Genomic DNA, 20,132 nt, shown 5'->3' with positions numbered 1-20,132 from the left:
AAGATGAGGGAGCCCCAAACAAAGAAACTTTATCTCTAGCTATCCATTCTGGGTTGGCATTGAGTAAAGTTGAGAAGCAAAAGACTTTGTCAATTCTCAATCAAGAGCTTGATACAGGACACTTAACTATGGAGATTGCTAAGCCCACCAAGGAGGGGAGAATTGAATACCTAACTACAGATGACTTCACATTGCAGTCTCTGGACCTCGGAGAAGTTAGACACGACACTAGAGTGGGTCTATGGAAATCAACAAATGAAGTGATAGACGGACAACTCGAAGATCTCAAACTGGCCAAAGTCAGAATGAAGGCGGAGATCCACAAACTTAACTGCTTCATCAAGCAACTAATTACCCCACTAGCAAGTATTTCGAGAGTGTCACCCACCAGTGGTAGACATTCAGGCTATCATCTCCCAACTACAAGAACACAACCAATTCGGGCAAATTGGCAGGGAGTGGAGCGAAAAACTTAAGTCTGAAGGACTTGCAGTCATAGAGCTACTCGATAATGTAGTGTTGAGGCTCAAAACGGAGAAAGATAACATCTCGGCTAACCGAGCTACCTTGTCAATAGAAAAGGCCAAGACAGAGGATTGCATCTCCTTATTGAAAATGGTCATCCAAATGAAGGTTAAGGAAGCAATGGAGACGAAGATTCTGCCCAAGGGAGATGAGCCTTTATTTGAATGGTAACAAAGTATGCAATTCAAAGCTGAAATAATTTTAGTGGCAGAAGAAGGATTAAAGAAACAAAGAGCAAAGTTAAAGAGGAATAGGATAGAAACTATGAATTGCTAATAGGCCTACACACTGACTCCCAAACCAATGGACAAGGGAAAGGAATAGTAGGAGTTGTTGTCATGCAAAAGAATTTATCTAATTATCTGGATAATGTGACAAAGAAATCTACTAATCATCAGAACAATGTCGGATCTCCAACGGCTCAATAGGTGTGTACACGTGGTGATGGAGGAAACACAAGAATGGTTGAATGCTATCAAAGACCTGGCCCAAGAACACTCCAAGTGGCTCTTGAGATACACTAATGTTCATGTTCATCGACAAGAAGATCTTATTCTGATCATTGTTGCCACCAAAGCCTACAAGGCGAAGTCGAAAAAGGGAAAGAAGGCGAAGTGACATCTCTCCCACCCTTTTGTATTTTGATGAGCAATTGTAACTGATAACTGGCTCCTTACCATTTGTCATTTTTGAGGAGATGAACTAGTTTAAGTTCCATTTTGTAACGGTCATCTCGGAATCCTATATGTACCTAACTAAAAGATTAATGAAAGGTCAACTAATTTTTTGTGTGAAATACTTCATGTTGCAAAGACAAGTTGAATGTGTTTTATATCAATTATTTACTATTCCATTGTTTGTGATAGTTTAAGATATCTCTTTCAGCTGAATTGAGTTAAGGAATAAACAGAGCTTTGTTCCCCTGTTCAATGCAGCAGACTGAGGATAATAATAATGTTATTAAAGGTTAAAAGAGATTTTGTCTTGCATTATTCTTTAAGTTAGTCCCTTGCATATTAGAGTTAGACGCGTTCTGTTAAATTGCTGATTCATAGATAGAATTCATTACTATATTGTCAAATTTTGCGGGTTCATAAGATGTGTTAGTTCACAGATTTGATTAGCATTAACACCTGAGTCTTTGCCTGAGTTAGTTCCTATTTAGGGCTAACTCGGTTTACCTCTTCTGTTCTATGGTCAAGAACAAACCCCATTTACAATTAGGAACAAACAAAATTCATTGCAAACCGCAAACTCAAGGGAGTTGTACCTACGAATTCAAAGGGAAGTCAATCACTCAATTACAATTTCCCAACTGCTGTAACCAGTTATTGTTCACGAATATTGGGCATTCAAAGAGTTGAATAAAAGAGCAATCTGTTTACCAACATATATATATATATATATATATATATATATATATATATATATATATATATATATATATATATATATATATTACGTTATTAAATATACTTACATATTTGTCATATACATAACGACATAAGGTGTATATGTATATATAATCGCATGTACATTATATGGAATTATAGTATACTATTGACATTAAAAAGAAGTACGAAAGAAGTATTTATGATGTATTATGCCTTTGTATATTTACCTTTATGTACAAGTTTGATGCTTATGCGTTCGGCATTCAAGATTGACTTCGAACTTTTCAATGAGATGTTTTATTAACTAATCTTTATAACTAATGGCTATCCACATCTTTCTCGTGGGTCATCTTAATATCTTCCTCAGGCGTTCAAGTATAAACATTTAATCTTCTTACTTCTTAGCCTTTGATACAAGTTGATCTCAGGGTAACAATATGTTTCAACCCATAACTTATATGTGGGGAATTTTGCCACTGCCAGTTAAGGACCTCTGCAAACTCGTGTAACTTCCTTTCCATGAAATTTTAAGAGCAGATTTGGTTGTTGTCTTCCTACTGTCAATGCCCATATCTCTTTCTAAGTTTGATCTATACAATGATCCTAAACTATAAATTTTTAATCATAGGTCAATCTATATGATGGATAATATCTCCTTCCCATTCAAGATTTGTCCTATTACTTGGCATTGATTGAAATGTAGGTTACTTTGCCTTTCTTCTTTCCCTCGTGACAATAAGGTAATATTATGGTTTGATCACATGTCGATAATGGTGGTTTTAGAATGGAAATGATATTACTAGTATGGCCTGACACTTATAATTGGTAATTTGACTTCGTTGGCAACTCAAAAACATAAGTTTCAAAATTCCATATTTGTCAATAAAAACTATAGTTATTGTTCTCTTATCTAATAATATCTGTAGGCTATGAGCATTTAGTATCAGCTATGTTACTTCTCCTTAGCACATGATCTCTCTGCCCCATGATGAATAACTATTGTTGAATCACTCCTGATTTTTGCCACAATATACCCATCAATCTATTAAGTCAACATACGCTGAGAAGGGAAGGGCAGTGTTTGATAAAAGATGATGGCTGATCATCATTTTTATGACTAGGACTTCATTATGTTCTTCCATTGTTCCGATTCTATCTACTCAGTATATAATTCCCTCCATGTTTTACATGTGTGTTTACATATTGTTCCAAATTTGTCACCATCCTCCTCTATGTTTTGACCTAATTTCACACCATGTTTGCAAGCTTCCATTATTCAAATACTTGTTTACATTTGTGATTTGGCTCCGATACCATGTTAAATTCCAGAGATCGATGTTGCAAATGTAACAACACTGTCTATTCAAGGTATGTTTGTTCCAAATGCAACATCCTCTTAGATTTATATATATAGAGAACAGGCCATGAATAGACATGTCCCTTCATGGGACATGTCTATTCATCAATCAGATAATCAATAATTATAACAAATTTAATCTCACACACACACACACATCAGATAATCAATAATAATAACAAATTTAATCTCATATGTGTGTGTGTAATTTTCTCATATAACAATGACCTCATGTCTCAATATAAAGAACACACACACACAAATATATATAAATTACATATCGTATATAATTATATATAGGTTTATCAGACTAAAGCTATCAAACATCAAAAGGCGTCCAATTTTTTTGCAATTTTCTTTGTGTTACTAAACAAAGATCATATAGGCAATTACTTTATGATCGTATGTAAAAGTCAAAAGAAACAAACGTAAGAAGAAGACAGAGACATAAAAGGCCGTCTCCTAGTCACAAATGCATAAAAGGCTGTCCTTGTCTCTTTAGAAACTCTGTGACATTATGTCTGCAGTAATGTAATGGTAATTATATATTCAATAACAAAATAGAGCTTACAATACCTTTGATTTATTGATAGGATCACCTATGAATTTCTTCCTGGTTTATTAGGAAAAAACCAAGCAAACCCTCCAATGTTTTTTTTTTTGCAAAAAAATCAAAAAACCCTAAAACCAACAACACCAATCACGGTATTTTTAGAAAAATATTTTTAAAAACCTCAAAACAATTCTTAAGGAGAAAATTCAAAAAGATAAATACAATTTTGAAGAGGAAAACCTTGAAACCAACAACACCAATCATGGTATTTTTCGAAAAATATCAAAAAACCTCGAAACAATTCTCAAGGAGAAAATCCAAAAAACCAAATACCATTTTTGACGAGGAAAATCGATCAAAACCCATAAAAGATTTTTAAGGAGAAATTTGAAAAAACCAAACACAACTTTTAGAGGGGCAAAATTTATAAAAACCTAGACACACTAAAACATCAGTCGTGATTTTTTGTCGAAAAACTTTAGCAAACCCTCTTACCCTTGTACAAAATGATCCTAGCCACTGTAGAAGAACAACCTCGACAAAGCTTGTCAAAACCTTAGCAGCAAAAAAACTGAGAACATTTGCATTGGAAAATATTAATACCAAAAGAGGCTGCAAAAAACATAAAAAATAAAATTCCACCGTCTAAACCGTAAAATCCAACACTAAGAAACCCTTCCATTGTAGGAAACAAAGCCAAAGAAAAAAAGATGTCCATTAGAGAGGTTGTGCAAGTCTTTAGAGACATTGAAAACAAAACGCCATAAGCTTTGCACATGTCAAGGCTCAAAATGCAAGCCATCAAAAACCATAACTTGAATACCAAATGAAAAAAGACACAAACGCGGACATAAGTAGCAGAAAAAATGTGGGCTGTGAGAGAGACATGTGGATAGAAAACCAAGCAGCCACAACTATGAAAATGGTCAACACAACTATGAGGTTGCGAATCTGCATAAAAACGACAAGTCTACAAAATGAAACCCTCCATGAAAACTTTTAGACACTGCCACACAAAAAATACAAAAACCCAGGTTGTGATGTGCAATAGAAACCCAAAATGCTTTCCCAAAAAACCCCTCAAAATTGTTGAGACATTTATTCATCAAAAACAATCAAAAAATTTGGAAAAAAATCAGGTAAGAGGCCACATTTTGTTTTAAAAAAATTGTTTAACTTTTAGAGGCCCCAATAACTTGCTTTGATACAATGTAATGGTAATTGTCTATTCAAAAATCAGCTTTCCGAGTCTGGGTTTTGTAGCATTGGGTTTTACAATTGGAATGACAAAACTCTTGCCACCCATCTTCCCATGAAGACTTAAGAAATTGCAAGATTTCTTGGAACCATAACAAGCATATAACATTGAAAAAAATTACTATCCTTGGAGATCCCGTGTTGTTGTGAGGTCATCAACAAATTTTCCAATAGCAATTTTTACCCTATAGCATCTATCAATAAAAATTTGAACACCTTCCTTTATACAACTCAAATCATATGGCATTTGATGTTGAAATGTCTTCAAATCAAATTTCTCAACTTTGTTGTATGCAATCAAGTTGTTTGTGAACATGAACAAAAAAAAGCATCACATTTTAACACCTTCAACAAGGATGCTGACACCGGTATGCTAATATTTTTGGATATGGCTACAACTAATTGTAGTGATGAACTACGGAGTATGCTCTGAAACATACATGATAAAAACTTTTACATGCTAAGATTTAGAAATATTACTGTATGAATATCGTAATATGTGGAAAATCAATTTTTTGCAAGATTTAGACATTAAACAATGTTGCTTTCTTCATCAAAGAAAACTTGTTAGCAATGCAAGAAATTTATAGGTCCGTCTTGGAAATGCACTCAATATCCTTAACCTACTTATTCTTGCTAATAGAGATATTTTTGTTCTTGTGGTGTGGGTCATTTTCCTACATTAAACTTTCAATGTGAAGATTCTATATAAGCATCCTAAGTTACTGTATTCGTTTAGGGAACATGCAAATCAATAGTCAATTCAATGGAAAGTCGAAGTCGGTTCAAATTCAAATCCAAATCACTATTTCTCTAACATATTTGATGAAAATTCGTCCAACAAGACCCTAGTTGACTTTTTGACCAATTTGAGAGAATTTTAAAAAGCACCTGCAAACCTGGGAGGAATGTTGAATGGTTTTGAACGAATTTCATGCAAATTTGGCTGAATTTCAATTCGGTTGACTTTCAACGGAAATGTTATAACATTATTTTAATGATATATTGATATTGTTAAATGGTAAATCTAAAACATAAAGACCATTGTTATTTTGTCAAACAAAAAATGCATCCACAATTGATGGTGTTTGTTCTCTCTCAACAGCATTTGTGAAACAAAAAACGCATCCGCATCTTCCTGTGCGTTTGTTTTGTGTTTTCCATGGACGTTTGCTTGGAGTTGGAGTCTTCTTTCTCACCCTATCTTCTTTTGCACTGCTCAACGTGATTCTTCAACAAATGATCTTCCTCTGCTCAACCTTTTAATCTTCCAGGTTCCTCAACGTTTTCAAGCCTCAATGATTTTGATTTTAGTAATGTACAACTTCATCTTTCTCTACACGTTAGCATTTCATTTTGTTTACAATTAACCATTTTTAATTTTATTTAATGCATCTATCAACAAAAATTTGAACACCTTCCTTTATACAACTCAAATCATATGGCGTTTGATGTTGAAATGTCTTCAAATCAAATTTCTCAACTTTGTTGTATGCAATCAAGTTGTTTGTGAACATGAACAAAAAAAAGCATCAAATTTAACACCTTCAATGAGGATGTTGACACCGGTATACTAATATTTTTGGATATGACTACAACTAATTGTAGTAATGAACTACAGAATATGCTCTGAAACATTCATGATAAAAACTTTTACATGCTAAGATTTAGAAATATTACTGTATGAATATCGTAATATGTGGAAAATCAATTTTTTGCAAGATTTAGACATTAAATAATGTTGCTTTCTTCATCAAACAAAACTTGTTAGCAATGCAAGAAATTTATAAGTCCATCTTGGAAATGCACTCAATATCCTTAACCTACTTATTCTTGCTAATAGAGATATTTTTGTTCTTGTGGTGTGGGTCATTTTCCTACATTAAACTTTCAATGTGAAGATTCTATATAAGCATCCTAAGTTATCGTATTCGTTTAGGAAACATGCAAATCAATAGTCAATTCAATGGAAAGTCGAAGTCGGTTCAAATTCAAATCCAAATCACTATTTCTCTAACATATTTGATGAAAATTCGTCCAACGAGACCCTAGTCGACTTTTTGACCAATTTGAGAGAATTTTAAAAAGCACCTGCAAACCTGGGAGGAATGTTGAATGGTTTTGAACGAATTTCATGCAAATTTGGCTGGATTTCAATTTGGTTGACTTTCAACGAAAATGTTATAACATTATTTTAATGACATATTGATATTGTTAAATGGTAAATCTAAAACATAAAGACCATTATTATTTTGTCAAACAAAAAATGCATCCACAATCGACGATGTTTGTTCTCTCTCAGCGGCATTTGTGAAACAAAAAACGCATCCACATCTTCCTGTGCGTTTGTTTTGTGTTTTCCATGGACGTTTGCTTGGAGTTGGAGTCTTCTTTCTCACCCTATCTTCTTTTGCACTGCTCAACGTGATTCTTCAACAAATGATCTTCCTCTACTCAACATTTTCAAAACCTCAATGATTTTGATTTTAGTAATGTACAACTTCATCTTTCTCTACATGTTAGCATTTCATTTTGTTTACAATTAACCATTTTTAATTTTATTTAATGCCTGATCAAAAGGAAAAGAAGCGATTTAGAATTGATATTATAAATGAAACAAAATCGTCTCACATAAAGATGGACAATATTCTAAGATGATCAAAAACTGACTTAATTAATTTGGTAATAATATACATATGTGTGTGTGTGTGTGTGTGTGTGTGTGTGTGTGTGAGAGAGAGAGAGAAGTATTGCAATCAGTCCTACACAGAAAGAATAATGCATTTTATATTTGCTTTTAATGTCCTATGAGGCTAATATCCTCAACACCTACGATCAGTAGTGATGTTTGAATTTATGAGTTTTGCGAGCACCAATGATTATGGTCTTGATGCTCTTGAAAACAAGAACAATGTTAATGCTCATAAATGGTGGTACTTCCATGGACAAAAGTACCAGCTCTTGCAACTCATTGCCATCAAAATTTTATCACAAGTATGTTCTTTAATCTTAAGATTCTAATATGTAATTTCTTGTTCATAAATATTCAAAACTCTTCACTCTATAATTTCAAATTTGCAAATCTTGATAGGTTGCTAGTTCATCATCATCTAAGAGGAATTGGAGCACCTACTACTTTATCCACTCAATAAAACACAACCAATTAAACTCCGAGAAGGCAAATAACTTGGTCTTTGTGCATTCCAACTTGAGGCTCACAACTCACAAAGAGAATACCTACAAAAAAGGGGAGGCAAAACAATGGGATGTTGAATCAGAGTCTACAGAGTTGGAAGCCCACTTTGATGCACTAACAATTGATGATGGTGAACATAATGATGAGATACATAGTGATGCTGAAGCTGATCTTGAGGCTACAGCTGAGACTACTGATGCTAGTGGCACTAATTGTGCTTCTAATCTGCAACTTCCTAATGATGAGGAATTCTTTGATGATTTTTGATCACATGACTGATAGTGATTACCGATTACTAATTACTGATTAGTAATGTTGGCATTACTACTTCTGAATTGAAACATTGATATAGTGGTGTATTTTGACATTTTGTCATGCTATTCGAACTAAATTGTGAATATATATGGTGGTGTATGTTGCTAAATTGCTATAATATGAGCATAGTGGTGTATAAACGTATCTGCTGCAGCATATGTTTACATACATATAATTTTTCTTTAAAAAAAAAAAATCTTGTACAAATGAACCCAAAATGAACCAAACCAAAAACAATTTGAGCGAATGTCAAACCCGCATACGAACCAGAATCCGAACCGGTTAATGAAGACTTCTTACCTGAAATTGTGAGATCTAATTAGGACATATCAACTATTGGGCCACTTTGGGGGTGGAACGGAATGGACTTCCAGTCTCCCACAGTGACAGCTTCGTTTGAGGCTCTTATGATAAGCCTTCCTCTTGTTGGTTCATCTATTGCGGCTAATGCAGTCCCAAAAGTCTACTCTTTATGACAGTAGTTTACTTCCTCACAGGAATTATCTAATGTTGCATCAGACAGTGATACAGTGGTTCATCCTTCTTCTATTATGGAAGAATACTTCTTACCTGGGATTGTGAGATCTAATGAGGGCATATCACTGCTGAGTCATCTCTGGGGTGGAATGGAATGTACTCCCACAGTGAAAGCTTGGCTTGAGGCTTTTCTGATATGGCTTCCCCTTTTGATGCTTCTATGACTGCTAATGCAGTGCCAACAGTTTACTATTTTTGACAGTATTTTTGCTTCCTCGCCAGAATTATCTAATGTTCTATCAGGAAGTGATAAAGTAGTTTATCCTTCATTTGGTACTATTTGTAATCTAGTATGGACATATAAGGGTATTTTTCTCTGTCCACTGTTATGTGATTGTAATCTGAAATATTGTTCCTGTTGACTGGGCTCTGAAGATCTTTCTGAGCAGCTTCTTATTTTGTACTTTCTGACTTCCTTTAAGTAATTTATTATCACTTCAAAACAACCTTGATCCAAAAGAAATAAAACAAGGTCACTAATATATCAAGGAAAGAAGCTCTTGATAAAACAACATATTTTGTCTGTAATAAAACGAAGCATAGCTCCCAGACAATTAACAAACCAGTCTAGAGTACCACAAGAAATAGACTAGATGAAGATTTAACACTAGTTCTTCAGTTAGCTACAACCAGATTTGGCAACTTAAGTTTCTCATCAGTAGCCTTATGCATGTTGTCAAATCTCAATATGAGTATATAAAATATCAACAAGTACCTAAAAAGTGCATTATTATCATTAAGATTTTTCATAGTTACTGGATTCATGCCCTAGAGGCAAGATCTGGATTCATGCCTGGATTCTTCCAGATTATTTTTTTCTGATTATTTTCTTATAATCATAATGGCTTTGATCCATAGATTCATACCAGAATCATAGATTCGTACTATGAAATGATTTAGTTCTAAAATTGCTACATTTCTCTCATTTTTTAGTGTATACATATATTATATATATACGAATCATAATTGGAAAAAAAATCACGAATCCACAGATCCAATTCACGTGCCCAATGTTAGAGTAAATAATTAATTATTAATTATTTATTCTATTTACTTAAGCTTACTTAGGTTAATGCATTTATTTAATATTTAGTATTTAATGCATGTAGTGGTTAGTTGTTGACAACATGGGAGTTTGTTCCCTTCTAGTTGTCACACTTATCTCCTAGCACCTTCCAAGCTTGTTCTACAAGCTTCCATGAGCTCTTTATAAGCGGGCTCTCTCTCATTGTATCACATAAAGCATTGTGCATATTGTAAATACATTTTCTTCTTGTGTTTGCACATATTGTCTCTCATGTCCGTTTAGGGTTTTTCCCTTGCTCCATGCTCTTCCTCTTCATGGCTTCTCTTTGACAGGTTCTCGCATGCAGGTGATCTTGGGCGTCTTCGGAGTTGGCTTTCCTCAACTCCAACACCCAAATTGGATTTGTTTCACAAGTCAGTAACTAAGGGATTTTTCAAAAGGACAGACATAAATAATAATAAAACAACTTGCTTGATGAACTCTACGCACCAAGAATTCTACTGTCACAAAGAACTCAATGTATTCTAAATAATGCTAATAGGAATATGTATTAAAAAAGGAATGCATATTAAGTAGAACATCATTCCAAAGAAATGAACATTGAGGACAACATCATACGAAGTTCTAAAATCATAATCTAAAAGCTCTTAACTAAAGGACTGTAATATGAACAGGATAAAGCAACTGACCTAAAGGACAGTCATCACCAGGATACTTGCATTCAGTGCAACAACCATCAAAAGGTAGTTTACAAATTGCACATAGTTCATCTTTTGCATCCCATGTCCAAGAAGCTACAGCATGCCACCTGCAATTATAACATAAGTCATTCTGACTTTCGTTATCAGGCTCTGTCTCATTGCTAAATTTTCCTACCTACTAGCTAACAAATTTTTAAAATGATCAATCCCACCATCTATCCATTTGACCCACATAATTTTAACTTTATACTGATTTTTTATTGTTTTGAAAGAACAGTAGTCAAAAGAAAAACTTAAAATTGATGTGATTGCTCTTAGAATTGCACATGAAAACCAAATTATTTATATTATGGTTATTTATTTTTTTAAAGATCCGCCATTAGTTATAATCTAACTATTTGCATTTATCTGATTTTGCTTGTTAAGAATAGAACCATATATATGAAAAGTAAAATATGCTCAAATACTTTAGAAGACGAAGCTTCACTAAAACTTGGCACCCTATAGTGATTTAACTCATGACCACTACCCAAAGGCTGCTGTAAATGAAAAACTTTGGATCAAAAAATTTACAAAAGACAGCCAACTGCTAATCCCGAACTTGGCCACTTTGCACGATAGATTCCAAATGACACAAAATGCCCTTGTCTCCCAATTATTGCATGAAATCATAAACATCGTAAGAGACCAATATTAACAAAAAGATATTAAACATTTTTGGTGGCATTTCTTCATGTGCATATATAACTACGAATGCATGTGAGTGTGAGTGAACACATTAGAGAGAGAGAGAGAGAGAGACAGTACTCTGATCATTGAGGTCCAAGGCAAAATTGCCACAAGTCGATGAGTTAAGAAAATTTTATAGGATACACATCGCACATATACAATACCAGTGAAATGAAAAGTTTTTCAGTACTGCTGGAGAACAAACAACTTTCCCTATTGTAATAAAGGATACGGAGAATTTTGACCTTCATCCTGCTTCCTCCTGCAACTGACGCAAAGCATATCAGATGGTGAAGTGTGTCGGCTTCATTGTCTATTTTAATCAAAAAAATATGAATGAAAATAAAAACAAATAGGCATTTTAAGTAAACCATGCATAGCCATAGAAATTCACTAAGATCTTGACGCCTTCTAACTGTCCATATAACAATAGATAGCCATATATTGTGTGTTATCTATTGGAAAAAAAACAGATGAAAATATAGAATTAAGAACTCACTCCTTGCACTGTAAACACCAGAAGCCTAATAATTTATTATTAACAGAATATCAATGATTTTCAGCCTATTTATTAGCCCTAGGCTAATTTAAGTGGGATGTCCCACTGGAATACAATGCAAAATCATATATGTATATAATTAATTAGAGGTATACATGCATTCATTCATTCCATGTATAGAAATCAATGATGGCGCAATGAGTCATTCCTGGCGAGAGGAATAAGCTAGGAGAGGGGAGTAGTTAGAGGAGAAGTTGCTCTACAAACATGACACGTGGGGTGCCTACGGAGCCACTCATAAATAAGTGGGTGTAATTAGGCATAACCCTCACCACATCCGCATCCACATAGTCCGCAAGACAGATAGAGCAGCAATCCTTCTCACCCATCTAAACCCTCTTTTGGGAATACACCATTTTGGGGTAACTATTGAGGGTCGCCTGATCGCGTCCCCAATCAATTCCAATTTCCCCTCTTTCCACCTTCACAACTTCTTTGCTTGAATCCCCAACACATACACTGCCCCTTCTCACCCTAAGCCTTACGCAAACATAAGAGGCCATCAGATGGATGGCCTCAGAGAGATTCATCCAAGGGCACAGGTTCCTATCCTATTAGTGCTATCTGCTCACTAAACAATTTCAGTTTGAGGATTTTATCATTGGTTTCCCCTGTTTGGATCATAGAAGCATTGCAGTAGGGTTGTGCAAAAATATTCTAATGCAGAGGAATGACAAAGAGTCTAGTTGCTAGTTCTATACGTTAATGCGTGACCCGTCGGCTGAGTGCCAACTAGAAAGCCACCCTTGCCTCTATTTTCGCAATGATAGATGATAGGCGACTGCTTGTCTGGTCCTTGCCGTCTAGGGAAATCTCTGGGCTGGGTGAATACAAATTAAGACTGTAATGGGTCTGCCACTTCTACTTTCTCCTACCAAGGCTATGGTTTATTTTTTAGGGCACACTTGCAATCAGACAACATAACTCTACCAATGATATGAAATGTAAGTTTGAGCTATTGAAATTATAACTTATGCTTAAAAAAACAATCAATGGACGAAATAAATGGGGTTAAGAAATGTCATTTTTAAAACTATCCTAAGATTTCCCATTTGTTAAGGATTCAAATCCCTCATTCAATGAAGCGTGAAAATTATTTTGATAACAGTTCTTAGTAATTTTAACATACCTCAATGTCCGTGCAAAGTTCAGAGCTCAAAACTCTGTAGATGAACCGCTGCAAAGTGAGAAAACAGAATGGTTGAATAACAATTTTCAAATCAGAAACTGGAGCAAAAACTTTCTTCCCGCTTCGACCCTTGCTGAAATGCATGTGAAAATGCGTGAATGTTTCCTTTCATTTTTCTAAATTTTTAGTTTCTCACAATTAAGAAAGTTCTAATTTTATTTAAGGTATTTAAAACAAGGGGCTTCATGCCTATAATTTGGTCGGTTTTGGAGTACCATTTTAGTCAAGTTGTATATTTAATAGTGAAGTAAGAATATAATTTTGAATACTATGGACAACTTTTAATTTGTGAAGACCAATTGCATCAAATAGATTAGACTCACCTTCTTACCACCTAAGGATGTTCACTTTTTACATTCTTGTTAAAGTCTTTTACATCAATTAGAATAAAATCTAAAAATTACAGAAATCAAGTTAAAATTAAGAATTAAATTTAATTATTTTTAAGTGAGAATTTTAAGAACATGATGAAATTATACTTTTTCCTTTCGAAATTAAATTAAAATAAATAAAAACAATAAAAAATAAAATAATCTTAAAATAATATTTCCATGACATTAATAATAAATTTCTATAAAGAGTGGAGGTTTGCCTTCATAATCCCACAGACTCACAAATCTCATATTTCCAATTTTAACTTGATTGGAATTATTTTAGAAGTTTTTTTTGGAAAAATTAGAATAAAACTGAAAGTCAGGCACGATAAAAATAAAAGATTAAATAGCCATTTATATATTCTAATATGTTCCATTCTTTCGCCTATGCATTCTTTTAAAACTGTAATCTAACTCTAATGTTGCTCGAAGAAAAAGTTCAATCTTATTTATTTCACATGTCTGCATATTTAAATTTTATTTTACAAATGTTAACAACATTAAAATGACATATGTTGCAGTAAATAAAATAAATAAAAATAGTCATTTTAAAATCTACTGTTATGCCTATGCTTAGGCTAGTCACTTTATTTATGATACTGGCAAATACAAACAACACATTTTTCTATGTAAATAATAATAAATAATTTTAGGCAAGAGCTTACAACGCATCGGTAAATAGCGAGCCTCTCATCGGGGAGGTCTTGGTTTCAAATCTACTCACAATTAACACATGATAATAATAATTAATCTTAATAATAAATAACCTTGGCTTCGGTCGTTTACCTATCAAAAAATAATAATAATAATAATTAATTTTGTAAAAGGAATAAAATGGGAACAAACACATACATGGTAGGAAAAATGGCAGATGACAATTTTGTTGTTGGGAAAATTGTGCATGAATGCCAAGTATAGACATCCTAAAACAACTGTCATCTACAAACATGCATAACCATTGTGAATTTTTTCGATTGAGAATTATTGTGAAGTAGTGCACATTTCACAGGCAAAGCTTTTGAAATAATAATTGGTGGTTGTTATAGGCTTGCAAATAAAGAGAAGCAAGGCATGTTCCAATGTCAAGCAACAAATTATCTGAAGCCACTGTTATTGAGGCATCTAAGGTAGATGATAATGTACACAACTAATTCGATAATTTTGAAGAGGTTTCCTAGTGGGAAAAGATCTGAGAAAAACCTAAGGCAAGGAGTCTTAATTATTGAGGCCTGAGATTGATGAACATGAAAATAAGTCATCTGGTAGCTTTAAAAGGGTTGTGATTTGGGAAAAAATCTGAGAAAAAACTAAGGGAGAGTAGAATAGAATTCAAGGAAGTGAAGAGAAAGAGGGCTATAGGCTAGGGCATGTGCATATGTTTTTTTTTTTTTTAGTATATACACATTGTGAATATGTACACTTTATTATGATTATATTTATTTTTTACTAAACCACTATTGTAGCTTGTAAATACATCATGGATGGTCTCCTATTTTGCAATTCTTCTTATCTGAGTTGCTAAGTCCAAATTTGCATTTCCTTGGCACATTTTGTAGTGGTTTGGAGATTTTGTTGTTCGTAATTTGTTTGTGTGCAATGATTCTATTCACTGGTTTATTGCAAAGCAATCCACAATTTTCTCTACTTGAGAAACACAAAAGTGAACACCTGAATTCAAAAACCTTTACTACTTTTTTTTAGCAATGTGAAGCTTATATTTTCTTGCATATATGCCATAAGAAATTGGAGCAAGTTCAATTGTGTGCATGAATGTGGTGAAATGAATAAAGTCAAAATAATGCTAAGAAAATATGTAACTAGATAGAAATGAAATAAAATTTCAACTATTAGAGTCATTTTCTTTTCAATATTTTTTATAGAGAAAAACTAAAATTGGGGTAAAAAATTATGGAATTGTATCCATGAATATGGTGGAGGGGATAAATTTAGAATAATATCAAATTATCTAACAAAACCATAAATTGTGAGTGATGGAAGAAGAAGAATGCAAGCCAACATTTTTTTTAAAACAATACAAACAATTGTACCAATCGTTGTTGTTGGGGTTCTTCGAAATAGTTTTTACTAGAGTAGAGGAAAATAAGGATGGTAGGTGGAGAAAGCACTTATTAACAAACTAACTAACAAATGAGAAATTTTCTTCAATAAGAAACTACAAATAGCAATGGTGTCACGAAACTCTTAACACTATAAAGAGGAAAATAACTTCTTTGTTTCCATTTAAAGCCACTACATCGCCAAACCTGTGCAATAAAACCTTTAAATTTAGAAATCTTTGGTCAAAAACTTCTGGAAACAGTATTTCTAAAATGTAGGCCTTAATAGAATATAATTTGAAAATCTTAATTTGATCATAAATACCTATAATATTGATGACTTCAGAAAGAGAACATTGGAATAGAATATGTAATGAAAGCATGGCAGTCGCTATGGCAGTCAACAAAGACTAGTTAAAAAAAAATTAGAGAATGTTTGAGATGTAAGGACAAGCCAAGCTGTTGCATTTAATGCAAATTTAATGAAAAAGCAAACAAAGACGGTTCTTAATTTATGTCTAATTTTGGGCCAAAAAATCAATTTTTCTCATTGCTTTTATTCCTAGGAGCCAATAAAAGTTTAGATAAATAGTTTTTTTTTCTAAATTAAAAAATAGATGAAAATAACTAACTATATTAAAAAGATTAAGGATAGAATAATTCTAAGATCCTATTGGTTAAAAGGAATTACTTTCTGCACCTGAGGGTTCCATTAGTATTCCTACCTGTGGCAGAAACTAATAAAAAGTTGAAAATTTAACACAACATATTAATGTTGTCCTAAATAAATGTCTAAAAATATCATATTATGTAGTAGTGTATCATGAGAAATAATGGATGTTGTTGTATAAATTCTTTAAGTTATACTACAAATGCAAGATGTCTCTATATTCCTTTAAAAAGGTGGGTGAAAGAAAGAAAAGATCGCAACATTTATTTCTTGGCATTAAATCTTCTTAAAGATGCATCAAATCTTCTTGAAGATGGTTGGGAGTTGAAACTCATACTCACTATGAAAATTTGATAAATTAAACTCATACTCACTATGAAAGCTTGATAAAATTCATGATGGATATGTTCAACTCAATATTAGAAATTAGATTTCACATTCATGGTTTGGATTGTGATAAGTGCTTTTAGTATATGCATTTGTACAATCTTGAAAGAGCATTATTTAGCTTGTTGAAGTGCATCTACCATGCTCTAGAAACATATGAACGCATTTATAGTTCTCTCTATACGATGACTTACAAAGAACATGAGCAAAAATCGATGCAAATCTATTGATACAATTGTGATTGGCAGAAGGCCTCATGAAAAGCAAAGAGCAATCACCACAGTATTGTTGAGATCTTGGTCAACCAATGTTTGACTAAGACACATGTTAAAGAGGATAAACAACCTTGAAACTTGTAAAGTAACTAAGAATTTACATTGTAGGGGAAATAATAACCAATGTTCCAATCCCACTTGAACCATCTTCAGAGGGGAGATGTCAGTGAAGAGACATTATTGGAGTTCTGATTTGAACCATCCTTAGTGAGGAGATGATTCAAAAGAGATGTCTTTCAAACAATCTATGAAGGCATTTTCTGAGTTGATGGATATGGACCTTCATTAAAGCAACTTGTATCAAGGATGTTCAGATATGTGTTCATTAGCTTTGAGTATTACATCTATCTACTCAGTGTATTCTATCTCTTATCTATACCTACTATAAGAGCTATTTGCCTTGACCTTTTCCCTTATCTTTGACGATGTTCTTACAAAAAAAAAAAAAAAGAATGGTGCAATAGGCATGCTACCAAATATGAGTACCTTTCTATAACAAGAGGGAAATTGGTGCATCCATCAAAGATGGAGTAGATAGAAGATATGTTTCAGTTTGCTTCTAAGAATCTTGGTCATATTGGTTCAGAAGGAGTATCATATGTTGAGATGGTTTCTCTAGTAATCATAAAATTATAGCAGTTAAAGGGACTATGATTCATGGGATGAAGTTTGGTGTGAACCAAGGATATCTATACTATAACATTCCTAAATAGATGGATACTTGTTGAACCAGGGAGCATGACAATCCATTAGAGGCAACCTTGGACAAAAAGAGGCAGAAAATAGAGGATATGTTTCAAATTCAAAGGGATTTTTGACACCTTATTGGAAATAACCTTGACAAGGAGATCAAAAAGTTAGTGTTTCTTTGTGAAGAAAAGTTCCAAGTGAAATCCCTTGTAATACATTCTTCTCTATAAGAAATAAGTTTGAAGCAAAAACCTTATACTTTGATATGATTCATGGTGGATGTTATGACAACACCACATGATAGTATCCGTGGTGACTTATGTGTGTATGGGTTTGCCCCCTGTGTACATCATGAGGAAGGGATGACTTCCAAATGATTATCACTTGTATTTGCAAAGGCTATTAGAAGGTGCTGATCTTACAATAACTTAAGCCATGACATACATTTTGTGTAAATGTTGAAACATATCATGAAGGACTATATCTTGTAAATCGACAACTAAGTGTTAGATGTCATTCACTTGGTAGTCTATGATTTTTTTGTATAGATTTAAAAAAGGGTTGTGTTTACATCTTCTATATTTTGTATAGGTTATTATGTGATGAAATATGTGCATTTAATCATAGAATTCCACATCCTCAATCCTTTTGGTGGATTTGGGTTCTTAGAATTCCACATGGATTAGTCCCATTCAAGTATTTGTGTTGTGGTATTTATGTCCATTTTAAATGGGATTCCCTAAACATTTTCCACATTAATTTAGCCCCTAAGGATTTATTTTTCCATAATTTGTTTCTCAAGCCTACACCCCCTACTTGTTTTTGGCTTGCATATGTTTTCGTAGGCTACCAAAGCTTAACTTCTTATCTTCTACCATTCCTTTCCAATAGAATGTTCTCGTTTTCTTTTTTTATTCAACATTTTGTCTTGGTGAAAGGGAAATACAAAACATTTGATAAATGGGTATAAAGGATAGTATTGTTTTTAAAATGGTGGATCTTCCTACCATGAGTCAGTTACTCCTCTATGATTCTATTTTTCTCAACCTGAGTTGGCCTGTACAACTTGAGTTGGCCTAGTGGTGGAGAACTTGTACTCTTGAAAGAGAGGTCACAAGTTCAAATCCCACTGGAGGGTAGGGTATGTACGCCTCGTTTGTAGCGCCAAGCGCCTCTCGAAAAAGAGTATGAGGTAGTCCCATATCACTGTCACCATATGTAAACCCAAAAACTATGGCATAGTGTCGTGGACTATAAAACCACCTTACCTTCTTTTTTTTTCTCCATCTTTTCATTGATAGGGTCCCATATTTTGGTTGATCTAATGTCCTTATCTAATGGCAATCCCAAATATTTGCATGGTAATTTTCTAATTCTAAATCCTAATACATGAAGGATTCCTAATTCTATTCTAGAATTTGTATGAAAGAAGAAAATCTTAATTTTAATGGCTTGCCATTTTTCTTGATGCCTTCATATACACATTTAGGATATGCTTGAATTGTCCTTTTTCCTACTTTTCTCCAAAACCAAACATCATAGTATCATCCTCAAATTATCGATAGGTAATGGCTAGAATTCCATTAGTAATCTTTTTTCTTTTAATTTACTCATTTTCCCTTAGCTTTACTTATAGCTTTAAGACATGCTTCTACCCTTATTATGATGATAAAAGGAGAAATTAGATCCCTTTGTCTTGACAGTCTAGATTTTTCAACAAAAAAAAGACACTCTAGGGATCCATTCGCCAAAATTGACTCTTATCGTAAGATATAGTAATTAGATTAATCAATTGTTTACTAAATTCAAATGCTTCTAAACATTTGCACATGAATCTTTAGATGACTTTATCATATGCTTTTATGATATCCAACTTAATTATCATACTTATTTTTTATCATTTTGGATTAAGTAGACTACCTCTTATATCATTGTTGCGCTATAAAACATTAACTTTCCTATCACAACACTATTTGTTTTGTGAAATTCTCTTTAATTTGTTAGCCATGGCTTTAACCATAACTTTATAAAGTGTATCATGGAGAGATATTAATTTCTAATCATTTAAACATTTAACATTTTCCTTTTTTGGGATAAGGGTGGTTAAAATATTGCTTATTTATCTTAGGAATATTTTTGCGTTTATTACATTTCACAATGCTCCAACCATCTGCCTTTCTAATTAATATGTGGCAACATTTGTGCAAAAAAAAATATGTTGAGAATTCATTTGATCGAGGTAGTTTGTTTAGATGAATTCATTTCAGTACAATTTCAATTTTCAGTGCTACGAATTTACTTGTAAGCATCTTATTTTGTTCTTTTATTAAATCTTTGGTA

General features: G+C 33.2%; 1 protein-coding gene across 1 annotated transcript in view; it reads right to left on the bottom strand.

Annotated features, from left to right (window-relative positions):
• LOC149574996 (uncharacterized) overlaps nt 1-13,423 on the bottom strand; it is a 33,617-nt gene extending 20,194 nt beyond the window's left edge. Inside the window, exons 1-4 of the mRNA XM_089815985.1 lie at nt 13,280-13,423; nt 12,091-12,098; nt 11,756-11,836; nt 10,851-10,969 (exon numbers count right to left, since the gene is read on the bottom strand). Coding sequence (XP_089672111.1) covers nt 10,851-10,969; nt 11,756-11,836; nt 12,091-12,098; nt 13,280-13,423 — 352 coding nt within the window. The remainder of the gene's footprint in view (nt 1-10,850; nt 10,970-11,755; nt 11,837-12,090; nt 12,099-13,279) is intronic.
• Nucleotides 13,424-20,132: the final 6,709 nt, after the last annotated feature.

The sequence above is a fragment of the Cupressus sempervirens genome, chromosome 2 (genome assembly GCF_028749045.1).
Source record: "Cupressus sempervirens isolate cs-2001-9-10 chromosome 2, ASM2874904v1, whole genome shotgun sequence".
In the NCBI taxonomy this organism is placed as follows: Eukaryota; Viridiplantae; Streptophyta; class Pinopsida; order Cupressales; family Cupressaceae; genus Cupressus; species Cupressus sempervirens.
The sequence above is the reverse complement of the archived record's forward strand: the minus strand, read 5'-3'. Positions and strand labels throughout refer to the sequence as shown.